Source organism: Arachis hypogaea, chromosome 8 (genome assembly GCF_003086295.3).
Source record: "Arachis hypogaea cultivar Tifrunner chromosome 8, arahy.Tifrunner.gnm2.J5K5, whole genome shotgun sequence".
NCBI classification, from domain to species: Eukaryota; Viridiplantae; Streptophyta; class Magnoliopsida; order Fabales; family Fabaceae; genus Arachis; species Arachis hypogaea.
Window position 1 is genome coordinate 45,980,577 of NC_092043.1, and position 21,421 is coordinate 46,001,997.

The 21,421-nt window shown below is 36.1% G+C and overlaps 1 protein-coding gene across 1 annotated transcript; it reads right to left on the reverse strand.

Annotated features, from left to right (window-relative positions):
* Positions 1 to 1,331: 1,331 nt before the first annotated feature.
* LOC112707812 (uncharacterized) lies at positions 1,332 to 8,005 on the reverse strand. The gene is made up of 5 exons (XM_025759786.3): positions 7,726 to 8,005; positions 5,137 to 7,569; positions 3,181 to 4,941; positions 2,428 to 2,683; positions 1,332 to 2,343 (listed from the first exon to the last, which is right to left on the reverse strand). Exons 2-5 carry the CDS (start codon positions 7,492 to 7,494, stop codon positions 1,778 to 1,780), a joined length of 4,941 nt encoding a protein of 1,646 aa, XP_025615571.1. The 5' UTR covers positions 7,495 to 7,569; positions 7,726 to 8,005; the 3' UTR covers positions 1,332 to 1,777.
* Between the last annotated feature and the right edge of the window lie 13,416 nt (positions 8,006 to 21,421).

The following is a 21,421-nucleotide window of genomic DNA, read 5'->3' on the forward strand; positions in this document are numbered from 1 at the left end:
GGTAATACCGGTTCCCAAACGCGGGATTTTGTATATTTTATTTGGGCTTAAATTAGAAGTTCAACATTTTCATTTCTCAATTGGGGGGTTAACTCTAAAGAAGAGAATGGTCGTTATTCATAGAAATACGAAGTTGGATAGTGGATGAAGTGAAAATGTAGAGAGAAGTGAATTATTTCTGGTTAAAAGGCATATCAACTAAAAAAATAAAAAGTGATCAAATTTAATCATTAACACATATTCACATATGTGACATATCTGAACTCAAATTAGATACCAAAATTAGCGAACCTAAATCCACAATTTGGAGTTGCAAAAACTACTATTATAAGTGCATGAAAATTTATATCAATATCAGAAACAATAATCGAACACGCCCCTATTTAATATAACTATCAAGAAATTAAAAATTTTGTGGCTTCAACGGATACATTTGCCTCTGAATCTCTGATTGTCGTCGTATCATATTTAAAATATATAATATTATACCAATTATCGCACAATCTTTCGCGTATAACTTAATTGATAAGAGGATATACTAAACAATTGCGTTAAGATACAAAAGGAGATTTATCCGTCTCGAAAAGTAGCTACGCAAATTGATTAGATATTAGATATTCTATAACATTGTCACATTAGTTTGTTCTAGAAATTAATATATCTTATTTTTCTTCCAGTCCTTCTATGAAGCCACATAATGTTTTATTATTTCTCCTCCATCAACCATCAACTTTATCTTCCGTCCAAACTCCGCCTCGCTATCCTGCCGTTTATATTAGTGCTATGCAATTATGCATAATATTCAAAACTATACAAATGCTAAAATGACAAATGAATTAAATCGAGTGATCCAGTCATTAATGGTTTAACACTGTTATTATCAAACAAGGTGTTTTTATAGAACAAATAGCTGACAAAAAATTGGGCTGAAGTGCTGAACTTATTCAAGTTTGCCCTGATTTGACCAATCTTTATGTAAATTGTTACCTTTTCCCATACCATCTTTAATATGCAAACAATAAAGAACTAATATTACTATATGAGGCATTCTAATTCCAGATGGTACATTTACATAACATTAGAACGTTAAACAATTTCATCAATTCTCTTCCATTCTAATTCCATAATACCCCATTCCATGCCTTTAATCAACAATCAGCATAACCCGTAAATCACAATCTTTCCCTCCCACCCGAAGCTATGTTAAATTGAATAATCTCTTTGTTGGTCCGTACTATATTTACAAAGAAAAGGATGAAATTGCCTTCAGCGGGTGAACCGGTGAAGCTAATACCATAGAAACCAGTAGTTAGCAGTTAATTTGCGAATCATTTTTGTAAATTCTATAACAGAAATAGAACTGTGATTTCCATTCAAGGTGTGGTATTATTTGCCGATTTCTATTTTCATATTTAACATTGGGAACCTGAGGATATGGGAAGAGAGAAGGGGGGAAAAAAAGAAAAAAAAATCTGCACAAAATTCCTTAGACCCATACTAGGAAGATCAACTGCAACAATTACCCTGAACTAAGTAGAACCCTCAAACTGAATAAGGTGCTACTCAACAGTGCAAGAGAGTTGCACAAAAAATTCTTCCCCTCAATGATTTCCCCTCATTATTTGGAGCTCAGTATGGAGTCCATGGATAACGAGAGGAGGCCAAAGCACTTCCGAACCCGTGTCGCATCTAGCCGACATCACTGCTGAGCCTCCTCACCTCTAATGCAGCTCAGTGGCACACTGAAGAGATCCATGAAGCTGTAATAGTACGCAATCTACCCATCACCATTTGAGTCCTCCGAAGCTTTTATCGCTTCAGCAGTCATGAGAGCAGCAACGGCCCGGTGAATTGCTAGATCTGCTCTGTAAAGCAGTCTTTGAGCCCTCTCTCTCTTTAATCTGGCCATGTTATGTGCATGCCGAGCAGCACCTGAGGCATCACGCAATTTAAACTCATCAAGATCTGAACCATCTAATTGTTCAAAGTCATGCCCTTGAGGGCCATCCATTGGGTACTTCCTGTGACCCATCATGTCATAATAGCCCATGTTCCATTGATTAACCCCATTTCTCTTCCCTGACCCCGATAATCTCGGACTATCAGAAATCATGTGTGAATCATTATGATACATATTCCTTGGCTTGTTCCGGTGATGTTTAGGTGTATATTTCCTGTCAAACCCACCATTGTTCATAAAATAATATCTCACGCTGCCAGCATCACGTGGTGAGAATCCCCTCAGTGAGCTCTGAGGCAATGGGGAATCATCCAAAGAATCATAATTGTGGCCTGGATAAGAAATCCTTTCATCACCAAATGCAAATCCATTCAATCTCCTTCCTGTGTTTTACAACAATCAGATGTAAGGAGGAGCTCATAATTTGTTCAAACTGTACTTACACAGCTAGTAAATCAAATACTCACCAGGAGTGTGGAAACCGTCATGTTCATACATAATACTGTTTGCATGCCCTGACACTGAAATTCTCTTTTGTGAACGTTGTTTTGATCCCTTGTTCGGTACTTCCAAACCCCTTGGTTTCAAACAGAAAGCAAACATGGGAGGCTTCTCCAAAGGTGCAAACTTGTCCAGGCATCCATTAGAATGAGGGATGTTATTCTTGCTCATGGCTACTTCCCACTCTCTCAATTGTTGATGGTATCTTTCCCATTGAGGTGGCTGAACAGAATTAAAGTTCAGATATAAAGTTTCAACCAAATCATAACCAAGCACACACATTACACATATCATGTGCCTAGGAGAAAACAGATAATCTTGAGAAAACAAAATGTTAATTACACACCACCAAATTTTAAGCCAGTCAATTTTGAAATTAAACCCATAATCTTTCAAATAAACAGGACCACTTCAAAATTAGCAATGTTGCATCATGCAGCCATATCTCAAGGTCAGTTATAAAAATGGCAAACTTAGAAACACTTGGCTGGATGCAAAGCCAGATATACATTTATGAATTAATAAAACCCAAAAAGTATGCAGGAATATAGATCAATGCCATAGTTATTCACCACCATAAATGCATTGACTTGGTAATGGCTCACTTTGCAATTGCAGTATTAACCTCGCTTCCTCTTCCCTTCCCTTCCCTTCCCCCACTCTCGTTTTATATTAAGTCACAAAAACAGTTCAGTAAAGATAGGTAATTTTTACAATACCTGAAAATGCCGTATCAAAGCCATTCCTCTCTTCTGCCTTTTCTGCTGCCAATATTCATAAATGGTTTTGGCTATAGGCATCGTTGCAACATCAACCATGAGTTCTTCTATTTCAATAGGTGTAAACTGGTCTTGCTTCTGAGCATATGCAGCCTTTTCAAACCTGTCTATTGTCTTCTCAAATATTTCCTCCGAGATCCCATCCATGCTATAATTGTCTTTTTCAGAATTTTGCAAAGTCAAAATCCACTGCTCATCCTCACTGTCCATATCATACAGGACATTTGATGAATTCAGGGCCATATCAACATCTGTTTCAACTTGGCGAAAATATTTAGAACTCCGAACAAAACTAGCTTCAGATTCATGACCATCATTTTCTTCAATCAAGATAACACCTGGAATAGGTATATTTTTAACTGAAGCCGCACGGATGTTACGGTTGTAACATTCCTCATGCATCTCTTTGAAAAGAGCCCACTGACTCCTATCAGGAAATTCTAAGACCCAATCTTTCCCTCCTTTCCACATCATAGCATGCGTATAGCGATTAGTTGATCCAGTTTGCAGAAACTGATGTGCTTTGTATGAGTACCTAGTAACTCCTGCAAGTTTTACAGAAAGTTTCCACTCATTATGGTCAAACAGCTCTAAAACAACCTGGGCACCATATTCTCTCCACCCTTTATCCCCAAGGGTAATCAAGACATTTGCATCACAAGATAAGGACTCCAAATTCTTTTCAGGACCTCTAGCAACATCTGATGGCTTCTTGTCATTAGCTTTCCTAATCCTCTTGTGCGGTAGCCCTTTCTGATGACCCCTATGCCTCGAGCCAAAATCATACCCAGCAAAAGGAACTGAATAAGATACTTGTGTCCGTGGCTTCTTTGGTCCATTACTAAAGCCATTTTGAAGAGAATCAACCTTCCCATCGGACCATCCATGTGACTTGAATCCCAATGTGGAATTAGTTTTGTTTTGATGCCAAGAACTTCGGGGAGCAGTTGGATTGGGGCTTTGAATGACACCTCCATTTATATTCCAAGAAAAATCAGAAGAGTGCTGAGCATAATGTAAATCACCATCGACAGATTTCTCAAAATGATCAACTGAAGGAATTTTAACACTGAGATTACCGCGAAATGAATGAGAACCATCATTAGCTTTAACATCAGCAGTTAAAGAAGTAGGAGACAGTGAGCAGCCATCATCAGCTTTAACCTCATCAGGTAAAGAACTTGAAGGCAAAGTGCACACATCAGAATGATCGGATTGCCACCTTGGTAACTGAATAGCAGCTGGCCTCTCTGGAACATTACAACCAGAAGTTCTATCATCACTAAGACCGATATTCTGTTGGTTTTGAGAAAGAATTCCACCACTGCAATCAGATGCACAAATTATCGGATTGGACTTGGCACAAACCAATCCATCACACACAACATCCTTTGATGAAGTCATCATAACTTTGTCTAAATTAAACTCTTCCCTCCTTTCAGAGCAACCATCTGTCTTCAGACCAGAGTCTTCCTGAGCATCTACCAAGGCTTTATCACAAAAGCTTATATGAGCTACTGACTGCTCCATCAGCAACTTAAGATGCAAACTGAGAAAAAATGTGGGTGCCGCAGCAAAAGAAAGAGAAAAAGGAAAAACCTTCCTCTTTCCGGCATCAGAAGACTGATGGGTGTCAACCCGAGTGAACTCTCTAGAAACACCCATAATATTAATCCCCGGTCTAGTCCTCTTTCGCATGATCTGTTCTCATAAAGTCACAATTTATCCAAGGAAAATAAATAAATAAATAAATAAATAAATAATCAACATAATAGACTTTGCAGTGCCTGACAAGCTTTGAGACAAGACATAAATTAAATGTAGCTAGGAATAGGTTAAATGATGTGAACAAAATAGAACTACCGATCAAGAAACTAGAAAACCAGAAGAAAGTACCTTTACTGTGGATGGCTGCCCACTGATGGCTGTAACAGGATGCCCACTTGTTCCATTTTGAAGTGCCTGGATGTTATCATACGTGCATTCAGAGAGATGGAGCTGCTTACTGAGTAAGCAATGTTTCTTAAGCTTTGAATCCAAGTACATCCACTTTGAATTCTCCACTCTTGAGAAATTGTAAAAAGCAAATACAAGTGGCTTTTTAATGACATGAACACTTGAAAACCTGAATCTGATCGATGTAACTGGCAACTCCAAGTCAATATATTCCCCCTGATCGACAGGTTGGTTAAACACCCTGAGGACCCAAAAGACAAATGCCGCAGCCATCTTTGAGCATCCTTCGAACAACAGGAACCTAAGCCCAAACACATTATCAACAAAAAGCATCTCCAAATGAACTCTTGGCCACATGGTTATAACTGTTCCATAACGAAGCAGCAGAACAGCACGGACCAGCCACAAATTGTCAGATCTAAACGAGTCATTCAGCACCGAGCGTATTGGAAAATTGAAGTCGAATTTGAATGCTGCTGACCCTGTGTCCAACCAAAGTTTAGTTACTCCTTCTGAATATGTCAACCGCAATGGACCCTTAGTCTCAACACTCCTGTCAAATGGTTCTCTGACAATGGAACAAGAAGCATTCATATTAGCATGCATCTCTTTAGGGACAAGAGGGGATTTTGATGTTGGCCTACGCCTTGTCCTAACATAGACAATAGGCTGTTTGCCATCTTTGTGGCAATTGGCACTTTGCAATGAGGACTTCTTCCCAAGATTGTCACCTAATTTATCATGTGAAACAGAACCACTGGAGATACTACCTTTACCCTCTCTCAAGTAACTCTTGGTTGAGCATCCCTGTACTTTTACGGGTTCATCATAAAAGGATGAGGCTGTACCTGGAAGAGGACCAGAGGACCTATGTTTTTTAATACCATGCAAAGCAGAAGATTTAACCCGATGAGAAGATCGAGCCAACCATGAGATTATAGGCTCTGTGTCCATACAGTTTTCTCCACAGCTATCATCCTCTGTAATATCATCTCTTACTTGCCTTTCTTTTCTGGACTTGCTCCCTTTTTGTGCATCAGAATCCATACTTTTCTTTACTGTTCTTTTTTCCCCTGCTTCTCTTCGAACTTCACTAGGAAATAAAAGGAGTTTGAACCTCTCAGTTTGAAGGTTAACCCATTCTTGGTCCCGATCATCATATTTGATATGGTGAAGCTTACTTTCTTTGTCATAGCCATCAACAAGGCCATAGTACCAACTCTGGTCCAACGGCCAAAAAACCTTAATTCTCTGGTTCAATACCCAGTCCGGATCCAAATCACCTAACAAAATTTCATAGAAGTGACGCCTCTTCCTGGAACTACCCTTCTCTTTGTCCAGTTTCCTTGGTCTCAAGACTCTATTGGCAGTATCAACTGACGCTGATTCTGAACCTGGAGACTTTGATCCATGACTACTAATATTTCTACTAGAAGGCAGCAAAAAGGACAGACCAGTACAGTTTGGATCAAACCGTGAAGATAGCATCCTTGCTGCATTCTCCTCAAGATTTGCCTCATCATCCTCCCGCAAATGATCAGATATTTTACTGCTATCTATTAGAGGCTCAGCCTCCTTGGCAACCCTAATTCTATCTGAAGCCAAAGCCTTCCGCTTCCTATCCTTCCTCCGTGGCCTCTTTAAAGAGGAATCACCACTATTTACAGCAGAATGACAGGCACTCTCCTCCTTACCCTTGAAATGCTGCACAGAATTTGAATCACAACTCCTACTTTCCTTAATCTCATCAACATCCTTCTGTTTAGTCTTTGAAGACTCAACCCCCCTGTCCAAATCATCAATGCTTAACTTAGGCAACTGATCACCATTGCAACTTCTACCACTTGGCTGACCTGCCGGGCTCGGTGCTTGACGAACTTCAAATTTCTTCCGCCCCACAAAATCCCTCTTTCGCTTTGGAATACATACAGGACCATCACTGAGAATTAGTGAATGTCTATTAATCCCACTACTGCTACTCAATCCCTGCTTGGCCTCCAATTTATGTTCACACAAATCCTGCCTACTGGAGCCAGGCCCTTTGTGAGATTCTTCATCAACAACCTTCTTGATGCAACCATCAGCATTTTCTAGGCTGCTTAGAGGCAGTTCCTTTCTACTCCTCTTTTTCTTGCTCCTCTTCTCATCGCCACCCCCACCATGATTACTCCCTTTCCTCTTTAGGTTCTTCTCAGGGGCCTCGTTTGTAACTTTTGATTTATACAAACTCTTCAGATCCAAAGATCTCGATTTTTTGGGAATTGCAGCGCCATGTGAGTTCCCTTCTCTATCTTCCATGAACAATCGGCAGTACAGTACCAAATTCCCAAATTTTCACATTCCATCATACATATCGGAACGCTTTTTCCAGATCTGAGCCACCAAAAAAGGAAAAGAAAAATCACAACTAATCCCTACACCATTTTCAAAGTACTAAGATCACGAGAATTCTACGCATGCATTGGAATAATCGCATTAAACAACACCGAACATATTAAAAACAAATTCGTAACAAATTCATACACGTACCTCAACCGACACACCGCAGAGCAGTTGATTCCGCCCCCAAATCGCGAGGATCACCACCACGGATCATGAGTTAGGGTTTGAATCTCACCTCTTCGAACAAAAACCCTAATCTAATTGTGAATTTGGGATTGAAATTCACCGATAAATTTCGATTTCAATTTTGCTTTTTTTGTTTTTTTCAAAAACCGCGAGAGACGGACGAGAGCTAGGGTTTCTTTTCAGTTTCGCGAGAAAGGGTTTTTAGATCGAAAAATATCAAAATATTGAAGTAGTTGAAATGGAAAATAGCTCGAAAAACACAGATTGTTTTTAATGACACGTGGCACTGTAGGGTCCGCTGGATCGGAAATTATCGGTGCTGTCTACAATCGTCTATTTCGTGGTCTACGATAAGCAGGACTTTATGAAAGGTTCATGAGCATACGATTGAAATATGAACAGCTCGATCGGATTTTTGGCATGAGACGAGCACGAAGATTCCGTAATGTTCTCGCGGTTGCACGAGACATAGGCGATAAGATTTATGCGCACTGTTTTCTGACGAGAAAATGGAAAGTGAAATCAATTTCCACTGAGTGGTTTGGTAATGGGGCCCTCGTCTTTGGTAAAATTCGAAAATGCCATTGAGCTTTTAAGGATCCGTTGGAAATGTATTTTCAGTTTCTATTCTATTCAATATTTTTTTTTCAATCTTAAGAAAAATACTCCTCATAGGAAAGGAATTTTTAATTTAAATTAATAAAATATAATATTTATTGAAATATGTAAACGGTAAAATATTCAATATACATTATGTGATACATCATTGTACACTAAAATATTTTAAAATCACATCTTAAATACGTAATTACTAAAAAATATACAAACTAACTGTTACATATCTCGAATTCGAATACATCCGAAATATACCATAAATATTAAAAATAAGTACTGAATACCCGAGATATGTGACTAATGAATTTTGAGTCTTAGTACATGATATATGTTCAGCTCAACTATATATAGTTAAGATGTTTATTCATTTAAGGAGTTTTTGTTAGTTTTAGAAAGTTTGAAAAGTATATATGGCTCACAAGGATGTGGTGCCAAATATCATGTGGCACCCAAACTTATGCACCTTTTTACACAAGTAACATTAAATTTCATCTCTTAATATATAACATAATCAACATTTATTTGTTAATTTTATAAAATGCAAAAGATAACATTTATCAGTAGTTTAAATTCTGTCGAAGTGCTATAGAAAACTTCATTGACACCCAGCAGAGAATTTAGAATTGCTTGCATCAACAATAGTATTTCAGTCTATCCAATTCTAAAACTCTATATTTAGCATTTCTTCAAATACTATAGTTCTTTACTTCCATGAGAACAGCATCTCTATTCTTAAATCTATGGTCGACCCGAAATTTCACACCGATATCCATGTTGTAGTCTTTCTCTTTGCTACAGTTGAAAGGATCATCTAGTTAAGAGTGTGATAGTGGTTTTGAACTTATAATTGTGAAATAGCCAAAAGGGAAGGAAAAAGAAATCGAGCACCCCATCTGCTGAAGTCTCCGGCACATACTTGTCGGATGAATCACTCTTGTTAAACGACCCGATTTCGACAACACAATCCGAATCAGACTTACTCTCATCTTCTTCAACAATATCGTGAGGTACGACAAAGTGAATCGGTGTTGCCTCTACCGGGATTGCTTGCGGGATCAAAGAGGACATCCCACAACCACCACCTCCATCACGAATCGCTGCATACCACTCCATCACATGTTGCGATATTAACCTAGCATATACATCAAATATTACCCTCACATGATAATCAGTTTTTACCCAAAATGTCATGTTAATAAGTCTTTCACTCGGCAGCGTGGAGAGAAATCTATATGCAACTCTCCAAACCTCCTTAGAACATACTGCACTTATGTTGCTCAATATGACATTTTTCACTGCGTCTGGAGAATCATGATGGCAAGTCCGCAACATCATAGGTGAATTGCACTCAAAGACTTACTAATAGTCGAGTGTATGAAGAATAAGGAGGAGAATAGAGAATAATGGAATTAGTATATTGTGATGAGCTTGAGTTAAGAACCTTCTTATATAGGAATTTTTTTTATGTAGTTATTTAAAGTACTGAGAACGTAGATAAATATGCACACATCCCAGGTACATTGACCCAGATTTCTATATAAACATATCCTAAGTACTCAGCATTAGTTTATGTACAATTATGCAGTTGTATCATATCACAAGTGTAATCGTATATTTTTTTTAAGTGTATCATATTCTAGGTACACAGTACCTAGTTTACGTTATTAATTTTTTTTTGTCTGTGTACGTGGAATGTGTAATGCATATCGTCAAAAAACTAGTCTCAATCCAAATACTTCAAGGACAGAAGATAATGCCACTTAGCCAATAAAAAAGGAATGTTACGTGCTCATCGTAAAAAATTAGGTCTTCTTATTTACCTTTATTGTTATAGAAGAAATTTTGGTAGGTAGTGAAAGAAAGGTTAATGGGATAATTGATCTCGTTCTTGATTTAGTGGTAACTTGTTATGACCCAACTAAGATTGGGCCACTTAATTAGTTGGTTAGAACATTAGAGTTTGTTAGGAATATAAATAAGAGTATCGAGTCATTATATTGAGTATGAAAAAATTAATGAATTTGTCAATTCTTTAGAATTCTTTGAAAATTAGTAACTCATCTCAAATAGAATTGCAAAATTTGTGTTTTATTGAGAGTCTTCCATGGCAAAAAAAAAACTCAATTCCATCACGAATTTCCAATGTTCGATGATATCAGATACGGTTACCATTGGCTGATTCTCACAAAACAATTTTAGAATTCTCAAGGAATTAAAGAATTGAATATTGAACTTTGTTCAATTTGGGGTTTCTCTTCTTAACTCGAAGAGGGAGTACTTATATTGATTTAGAGAATACTAACGTTGGAAGAGATTAGTAACTCGTCTCGAATAGAATTGCAACATAACTAGTATTTTTCCTAAGGGAGGTAGGCCAATTATGGCAACGACATATAATAGAAATAGAATAATATTGCATGTGGAGTGTAGAAGGTATGAGTGGATTTATCTGGAAAATACAATTCACTTACTATTAACCACAGATTGATGGTATATGTCTCTCTACTAATATGGATAATGCTATGTTCTTTTGACTTCTGGTATCCAATAACACTTACTTTCAAGTATAATTGTATATGAGATTCAAAGTACCTTATGGTGATAGAGCCTTTAAAGACCATGGGTCCTTTTTTTTTGGTTTTTCATGGTATCCCTTAGCCTGACAGGCTAAAAACTAATCTGTCGCAGTACTGAGCTCTATCTAAGGGTTTGTCGCTGCCCAATAGATTGCTGTATGCACAAGACGAGATACGAACCTCCGACACTTACTTAAGCAGGCTAGTGAGCTAGACCAACACAATTTGGTTTTTATGAGTCGTTGTTGAGGACAATGATAAAAAAAAATGCTTCATCTTATATGCAGTATGAGAAGAGATAAGTAGATCAACAAATACTAAGTTTGTGCTACCAATGATAAAGGGAAGTAGTACTTGGATATCCTAGATATCCATTTTTTCAATCTCTAGTTTAGCAATTAGAACTTGATCACCTTTGACAATAGATGTGTTAGTGTAGCCATTTCGGGTAAGCAGAAGAATTAGTCAACAAGTCATCGATAAAAGAAAACCATGAGAGCTTAAACATGTTAATTTGGATGAGTAATTGTAAGTGACAAGTCGCTCAATATAGACAAATAAAAAAGAAGAGTCCAATCATACTAACAAATCGCAAAGCAGTACAATATAAAAAAGGATGCATTAAAAAAATATAAAAATAAATATAGAAAAACATATATTTGAGTCATGATTGTTGCTAATAAAATATAGATCAACATTGTAGTTCATTTGACAAATTTTACATGGTGGACTTTGTGGTTGAATTCACCAAGAAAACTAAGTTAGTTTAGGATTTTTTATTTTTTCTGCCTGATCTCTTAACTAAAAGTGACTTTACTTTCTTTCTGACATCCACCAAGCCATTAGGCCAATGTAGAACATAGGATGTTGTATAAAGTGCTTCCAGATGAGATCTTTTTAGATTGAATGCTAAAGAATTTTTCCTCTCCAAGAAAAACCATTACGATCTTCTATTAGAGAAATGACTGCAACAAGGGAAATCAACTAGGAATGCAATATCTTTTTGTAAAATGATCGACCCTCAATATAGATGAAGTCGCTTATTTTTGTATGATAATGCATAAAAAAATAGGGTAATGGATATTTTTTGTCCCAAAAATTTTTGATTTGCAACAAACGTACTTCTGACAAATAATTTTCAAGAAACTCAGGACCAATTCAGTAACAACTTCACAAGGATACCATTTAACATGTAAGAACCCGATTTTTGATAAATAAATTTTTCTGGGTATTTTAAAATTTATCCTGCAAAATTTGAAACTTTGGCCCAATAAGAAATAGTGAGAAAGGTTCAAGGGTAAAAAAAACGAAAATTAAATAGAAAAAAGAAATTTATGAGGTCAAACTTTACTTTATGAGGGTAATTAATCCCTCTAAGTTAAATTTGACTAGTTGGTATTAATATTAGCTTACCATTGGCTTATTTTTCTCACTAGAGATTTTTTGAATGGGGAAACACTTTTAGTGACGGTTTTGCGCACGCCGAGAAAAATTATAGTAACCAAAAATCTCGGAACCAGTGGTAAAAATAATTTCTACCTAAGTAAATGTGTCTCAAGATTTATATTAGTCATCCACTCATGATTTAATTCTTTAAAAATAAATATTAGCCATTAATTATTTTACCGCACGATAAAAGTTACCCGAACCGAATTTCTGACTAGTATTCTGCAAATGACTCCTAGAGATCCCAAATCCTCTTACTTGCAACCCAAGTAACTCATCTCCCTCTCTTAGCCTCTGGAACGATATTATCTCAGTCTCTTTTCCCTCTTTGCTATGTTTTTAACTATGAGTAATTAACTGCGTTAATTGCGGATAAACACGTCATTATGAAGCTGACTGTGTTTTCTCGGAATCATGCTCTTTCTCTCTTATTCTCAACCCATTCTTCTCTAATTTTTATTTTTCCAGCACTCTTTTACTATATTAATTAAGTTAGACTTCAACATTTTGTTTAAGATAATTATCAAGTAAAAATTTAACAATATTTTACCACAAAGAGAGATATAAAAATCGTGAGTGAAAGAGGAGAAAAAGTGGAACTTCTGCACCTATTACATGCGTTTTCACCCCTTTTTCTCACTGTTCTTACATTGTTCTTCAAGGACTCAAGCCATACAAATACAAATCCTTGTCTGTTTTCGCTAATTCTTGTGTCTATATTGAAATTTTGGTAAGATAAGCTATTGTTCCTTGTCCTTCCTTTTCTGTTTTTTTCAATAGTGGTCATGATAAATTCTTTCTCTCTCTCATGTATAGAAAACTCCTCTTGAAGCCCATTTGAATCACGCCTAATGAGCTAGAGAAATTCGAGCTCAAAGTAGTTGAATTTCACCGTTTTTGTGACACTTTTTCCCCAAAAATGAAACTGCAATACCACAGTCGTGTCTTTACCTTTGTGTGCATGTTTTCTAGTATGTGAAAGGTCTAAGAAGTGAATTAAATAAGAGCTAAGGGTTAACATTAGTTAGAATATTTCTGTGCTTATTTTCAGTGTTCATATGAGCCACTTTGTGGTGAATTTGTGCTTGTTTTGAAAATCTAAAAATTCTGTAAGTTACCACTATTTTGACTTGATAAATATGTGTAATATGTAGTATAATTACCTCTAGATTTTGTGTGGTAACAGCAAAAAACATGGAAGCACTTGGAGTTTAAATTACAAGCCTTAAACGTCACTAAAAGTAGGGAAAAATATAAAACTACACCTCTGAAAAATTCAGCCACTGAGAGCATGAAAATTATGGTGAAAAAGAGTTAAAAAAAAGTGAAAAAAATAGTTTTAATCCCCTAGAACAAGTAAAAATTAAAACGGGTGTTCTAATCATTTCGGATAGAAAAAGGGTAAAAATATAATATAAATAAGATATAAGTAAAATTATGAATTTAATAGGTTTAAGGATAAAATAATAATTATATAAATTATTTGGGTCAAAATTATATTTAAAATAAAGTTTTAGGCTTAAATAAAATTTTAGTAAAAGTTAAAAGTAAAACGGTAAAAAAACAGTAGTTAGAGCAAGTAAATAAATTAATAAAGGGTATATTAGTTTCTTGGTCTCTAGTGGTAAAAATTAGCATTTAATAAAATATTAAGAGTAATTTGGTCACAGAAAACTATTAGGATTAATTCAGTAAAATTTTGACACTAAACAAGGTTAAACGGTAAAACTAGAGTACTTAGGTGCAAAAATAAAATTTTTAGGCATAAAGCACAAAATTAAAAATAATTAATTAACTTAATGAAGATTAAAAGGTCTTGTAAGAAAAATATGTGGGTATAATAGTAAAATAATAACATTAGTAGAAAAAGTGTCATTAAAAACCGAAAGAAAATGGTCAAAAGAGAAGTTAAGTAAAAAATGCTGGTAAAATGTGACAAGGTTGAGATATTTAAAAAAAAAAGACCGGGCACAAATTTTTATAAAATAAGGGCAGAGAAGTCCATTAAAGATAAAGTTTTGTTGAGATATGCCACGAAAAAAGAAAACTGTAAACCTCAAGGTGCTCGAGGTACCTGGCAGAGCGGACTTCCATCCCGCCTGACTAGAGACTATATGAACATGGGGACGCCCGCCATATGGATTGTTACTCACTGGGAGCACCTTGTATTTTTGGGCCACTATTTTATTAGTGCCGCGATTGTATTTCGGGAATCTGTGCGCGACTGACCCAGTGGAGTAGCCATATCCGGACTTGGGTTGGGTAACATCGGGTTGCAGATACTCAACCGATGCATGAGCTCATGACCTGCGTAAGACCATACATGCAACATACTTGATTGCTGCATTTCTCTACTTGTGACTATTTACTTGTATATATGATTGTTATACTGTTATATACTTGTGATTGCATTTGTTTGTATGATTGATTACTGTTGTGACCTTGTAAACGATTAGACTTAGGTTGCAGACTCTTTAGGTTTTTCATATAGTACCCTGTTGGAAACCTTAGGTTCTCACCAATTTTTCCCAACATCCACAGATGCGGACCGACATGATCTTCTTTGAGTGCCTGGCGTACGGCAACTACGTGGACCTCGCGACGGGGAGCGCGGTGTTTTGGAGTAGTCTACGTACATGCACTTACTTTCTTCCCAACCGTCATTTCTCTCACCCTCTGCTCAGCCAGGAGTTTGACTCTGACATGCCCTGTGACACACTGTTATCCAAGCTTCACCCTGGCAGAGACCAGTATCCTTTTTTGCCTTACCCTTTGAACGTGGCAGAGCCGATACCGGAGTCCCCGATCGTTGGTATACCCGAGTACCCACCATGGTTCAACCCTGATGAGGATCAAGTGGTCCTCGATATACCTATGACCAATGCTCTACCACCACCCCCTGCAGCTGAGCCAGGGTTCCATGGGCCAGGAGTTCCCGAGAGCTCTAGGTCCGCACCTTCATCATAGTATAGCTTAGAGGCATGGAGGGATCAGATGACGACGGACCTGTATTCTAGTTCTTTCGAGACTGGAGAGGAGGACTCCACGAAGGATGCAAGCAGCAGCAACATCATAGGCATGTCAAAGTGATTCTCTCATTTCAGCAAAATGTGTCAGCAGCTTCTGGATATCCAGTATCAGCAACAGCAGTAGTAGTAGTAGTAATAGTAGTCATAATAGTAGTGGTCCTTTCTCTCACTTTGGATAGATTTTTTAAAGGGCTAATTTTTTTATATATATATATTTAATAAGTAGAACGGGTCCCAAATTATAGTGGCTCTTGTGAATCGGGACCTGTAAGTATAAATAACGTAGTATGTACATATAATGATAAGCAGTTAAGTATGAACTTGGGTTATGTAATAAACTAAGCTTATGTGCGTTTCATGTATGATGTGATTATGTTTTGCTATGCTTATTTGTTCCTTGTATTATCTGTTTAGCTTACAATTATTTTAACATGCTCGACTAGATACGTGATTCTTGACTAGCACTACACGCTCATATGTATATACTTAATATATGGTCTAAAGTCCCTAAAGTCAACTAAATAGTAGCACCTAGCTGCTAGTCTTAGTCATGACAGGTTTGAAATTGGGTTGTTACATAACACAAGCAAGTCAGATACAAAATTCTGTCACTAACTCCTAGTTGTCAAGCATTATAGCTGGATTGATCCTAAGCTTCTTAAAAATTTAGTTACGAGGGATACAATCTATACAAATCAATTTTTTTTGGATAAAATTAAAACAAAATAAAATTTATAGGTATTTTGAAATGTTTAACAAAATTTAAAAACAAAAAATACACTTTATCTATAAAAAAATACAGAATGATTCGAATCTTCACAAATTATTTAGTGAATTTTTCTTAACTCTTTAATTAGTTTGAAAAAGCCAAATTGTTTGTTGTGGAAGAGAATCCTAACATTTTTTTCTTGGGCCCACAAATAAATACTCTTGTTTGAAGATTTTAGTTTATCTCTTCTCTACCTTTTTCTTTTGACAAAAAAGTTAATTTTATTCATAGGAGTCTCCAAATGACACTTACAGGTAACAACAAATACATTAGTTCTACAACTAAAAAATAAGACAAATATTTTTTATGTTAAACTATAATCCGAGATGAGGCACAATATTTGACTGCAAATAATTTTAACAATAAAAAGTAAAGACAGAATTAAGTCTTCGTTATTTCTAAATTTACATAGATATGCTCCAACATAATAGGACACTTTTCTTTCTCCTCCAAGGAGTACATTTGAGCACTTTCCTGATCTGTAAAAATTTTTATGAACAAAAAATTTTTCTCCTGACAATTTTCTTCCAGATTTAAAACACCTACATAGCCAAATCCAAAACATTCATAAAAGAGAACTATGACACCATAAAAAGATATATTACACTACAAAAGGAAAAAATCCACGAGAGAATTATTGAGATTTAAATCCTGAAAAGAATTTGAAAAAAAAAGAAAAAAAATAGAAACTAATGCAAAAATAGGTGCAAGGAAAGAAAGAATAGAAAATGTAGAATAAACTAAGAGAGTAGGGAATAAGAGAAAAGGAGAAAAAAAAACTGGTGAAAACTAAGGAAAACCAACGAAGGAAGAGTAGAGAAAAGAAAGAAAAAAATAGGAAAGGTTTGTAAAAGAGCAGAAATAAGGGAAATGGATCTTAAAGAGGAGGGAGGAAGGGATGACCACCTTTGCCAAGATTGAGGCAACGACCCTTAAACCGCTTTACTTGTTTGTTTTGCTCATCTCTAGAGGGAGAGAGAGAGAGTGTGCACCGCTTTATGTTGGATTGAATATATTTCAATTTTAGACTTAATTGGTGAGGATTCTTTTTTTCTTTTTTTTTTATAGAAAAAAAACTTTCATTCAAGGAAATAACCGACTAGCACTTATAAATTAAAAAAAACACATAAAATCTAAAACTAAGATAGAAAATAGATAAGCTCTATATTGAACTATGGTCTGAAAGGAGGCACGATGTTCGATTATAAAAAATCTTATAAGATAGAAAAAAAGATAGATTACAATCTCTATTGTTTCTAAAACTACACAGGAAATGCTACAACACAGAAAAATATCATATTTTCTTCTCCAAAAGATCCAAAAGCTTTCTGAACCTGAAAATATTTCCATGGACGAGAAGTTTCCTTTGTTGTATCTTCATCTGATACTTATGGTTGTGTTTGTTTTTTGAGATATGGACACTAATTGTTAGACACGGTGGTACATATCCACCATTTGTTTGTTGAGACACAGATTTGAATGGATAAAGTAGTACACAGATACACACAAAATACATGTATTTAGGTTCCTCCTTAAAACTGAGACATAGAGACACAATGTCTAAGATACCAAATTTGACCTTTTTATTCCTAATTATTTTTTAAATTACAAATTTTTATCATTGACTGATTGTGGCAATGATGAAGTTTATTAAAGAGGATAAAATTGACATTTAGTTTATACATGTGTGATTGAACATTATTACCAAACACATTACAAAATTTGTGTATCTTTATGTCTATGTATTTTTGTGTATTTGTGTATGCGTCTATGTGTCTTAAAGACACTAACCAAACGCATCATATGATACCATTTCCAAAACACCATAAAAGGGAACCAATTGTCCAATGCACCACAAACGAAAGAGAACAACTACAAAAAATTATTATAGATCTAGATCTGGATCTCAGATCTAGATCTTTGAAAGAAAAAACAAAAAAAAAATAGGAACAAAAACCACAATAAAAAAAGGGGGCGCGCGGGATAAGAGAAATGGGCAGCGGTGAAGGTGTGAATGACGGGAGAATAACGGTGGTAAGGTGATGTGATCAGAGTGGTATGATAGTTTCAGAGCCCATTTTGAAGAGGGCTACATGATCTCCATTCAGCCTACTGCTGACGACAAGCCGACGCAGGAGTGTTGGGTCTGGTACCAGCAGGCCTACCGGGTCAGACATCTATCCGGGGAGGATCTGTTTGATGACCCCATACTTTCGACCCTTCCTGATGACGTACAACCCACACCTAATCAGCCCAGGGATGTCCTCCACCTTCTACAAAATGTACCCGATCGCCGTAGGCGTGCCAGGGAGGTGTGACTAGATACTCGTTAGACCTGTCCAGAGGGAGAGGGGTGGGAGGGACCCTGGAGGAGGTGCAGTGCCTCGATGAGAGCATGTCAGACTCCGCAGGGAGAGGCTGGACATTGAGTCTGAGAAGGAGGCAGAGTATACCCGGCAGGAGGATGTCGGCAACATACCTGAGGATGCGGACGACTCCCCTCACCAACACTAGCACCAGCACCACCATTGGGGCCACCACCATCTGCACCACCAATAGCACCACCGTTGGACCCCATATTTGAATACAGAATTTTCTCCTGCATCGCATCCAAATCGACTAAATCCCTATTTTGGTCCCTCATATTCACGCGATTACTCATTTTGGTCCCCAAAATTCAAAATTACCTATACTGATCCTCCAGATTCAAGTTTAGGCACCAATATGGTCCCTCAACTCTTTCCGGTGATGATTAAACAAATGGAGTGCTGAGATGACATCCTTCCTGTCACGTTAGACGGTGTAATGACTAGTTGATGTGACAAGGATTGTATTTGTATCCAATTTAGTCCCCTTTATTAAAACTTTGTTATTATAACTCAGATAGATAATAAGATAATTAGGGTTTCAGGGACTAAATTGGATACAAATATAACCCTTGCCACATCAACTAGCCGTTACATCGTCCAACGTGACAGGAAGGGTGTCATCTCAGCATTCTATTTGCTTAATCATCACCGGAAAGAGTTGAGGGACCATATTGGTGCCAAAACTTAAATCTGGAGGACCAGTATAGGTAATTTTGAATTTCGGGGACCAAAATGAGTAATCGCGTGAATCTAAGGGACCAAAATGGGGATTTAGTCCATCCAAATCCAATGCATGGTAGTGGCTGGGTATAGATGATAACTCTAGAATTAGATGCAAATAAGGCAAAAGGTATCGAACTGATCCACCAACAGGAGTCTCAAGTATGAACTCATCGTCATCATCATCGTGAGAGGACCACTTTCATGGCTATCGGCAATGTACTCTTCGTCGGATTTCTCATCCTCGACGTCCATGTCCTACACTGGACTAGCACAGTGTAACGGTGGTGGTGCGAGCAGAGGGTCATTCGGTATAAAATTTGAGCTACTAGCACCACCACCATCAACATCACAAACCTCCACAGAAAGCTCCATCACTTGTTCAACCATAATTTTGCCGTGCACGTCAAACATTAGGCACACATGCTCATCGTCATTGAACAAGAATAGACGAACCCGAAATACACCATTCTCCATCGGTGCTAGCATCCTATTCCCAACTCTACCAACCTCTTTTCTCTCACCACCGCTGACGTGCGTCAATATCATACTCTTTAACTCGGACAACGAATTTGCTCTTCGAGTTCGAAATAGTGCAAGACTCTCACACTCAAATATAACTCCGCAATCACTGTTTATCTAACAGTTGGGATACACTATCGCAACAAAGAAACCACTGACACTAAACATTTTGCTAAGTTTTTCAAAGAAAAACGAAAGAGAAAGAATAATTGAGAGAATTTTGAAGAATACCAACAGTTTTATGATCCTTTTATACGGGGTTATACTGTGTATACATTTTTTACTCTCACGTATCTCGTTTACAATGTAAATGAGATATGACTAAACAACTATTTCTTACGTACCACATTTGTAAACATAATACGTTGCCACGTGTTCGTACCTTATCTCGTTTACATTATAAATGAAATATGGCCAAACTTATTTCTTTTAACTATAAACGAGATAAGTCACTTACCCTAAATCCGTAATACCCTGAAATTAACATATATTCATAATTACAATATTTATTTTAGAACAATTTACCAAAATAAATATATAGGATTCCAATTTTACCAGATTACACATTTTGCAAAATGGATACCAAAATTTATTTTTTTCATAAACTATGTAATCTGCGACAGGGACCCACGGTTTACAAATGAACATAAACCGCTACAGGGGTCTCGCGGATTACGCTCAAAGCCCAAATGCACATAATCCGCAATAGGAGTATCGCGGTTTGTGTATGAGTTGAGAATATGCATAAACCGCGACCTTTTTCGCTTCTACATCTCCATCTTCTTGCTCTTCATCACCATGCATCACTATACCTTGGCATTAGTCCCACTACATTACTTGATTCTCCCATCATGCTCCACAATTCTCAAGTTCGCTTTCTCTTATATATATATATATATATATATATATATTGTTGATTTTTTCAACGACATTTTGATTATTTTGTTTCAATTTTATCAAAAGATTAGTTTTTTTGGGGCATGAGATGTTGTGTTTATTTATTTATTTTTGTTTTTATTTTTTGTTCAAACTATGCCTTCTCTAACTATTGACTCATTTCATTGGCTAAATTCTCCGCCATTTGATCAAAGGAATCTCAATGATGCTCCTGATTCTTCCTTCAAGTTTAAGAATAATTTATTTTTATATAATATTAAATATGAAATAAATTACAATCTTAAAATAATTAATTGCATTTATATAGATCACCCATTAAAAAATAAGACTAGTAAGTTAATCTATTATTCACCATAACTCTTTTAATTCTGGTAGTACGTATTCAATACTAAATAAAAAAAATTTAACAAATATACTTGATCAATCCTAAATTTTGGAACTAAATTGACTATAAATTCAACAAATGTATCTCATGTTTGATATTATATAAAAATAAATTGTTAACTTAATAAAAAATTAAATAACTCAAAGTGTACATTTAATAAAAATATAATTTTATATTTTAAAATATTAATAAATACATTTTAAAAATAGACCAGCTAAACATATTTTATTATTTTCAACATTTAGAAATAAGGTATCTTTAAAAAAAATTAATGTAAAAAATTGAAAATAAAAATTATTTTTAAAAAATATCTTAAACCTGTTCTTAAT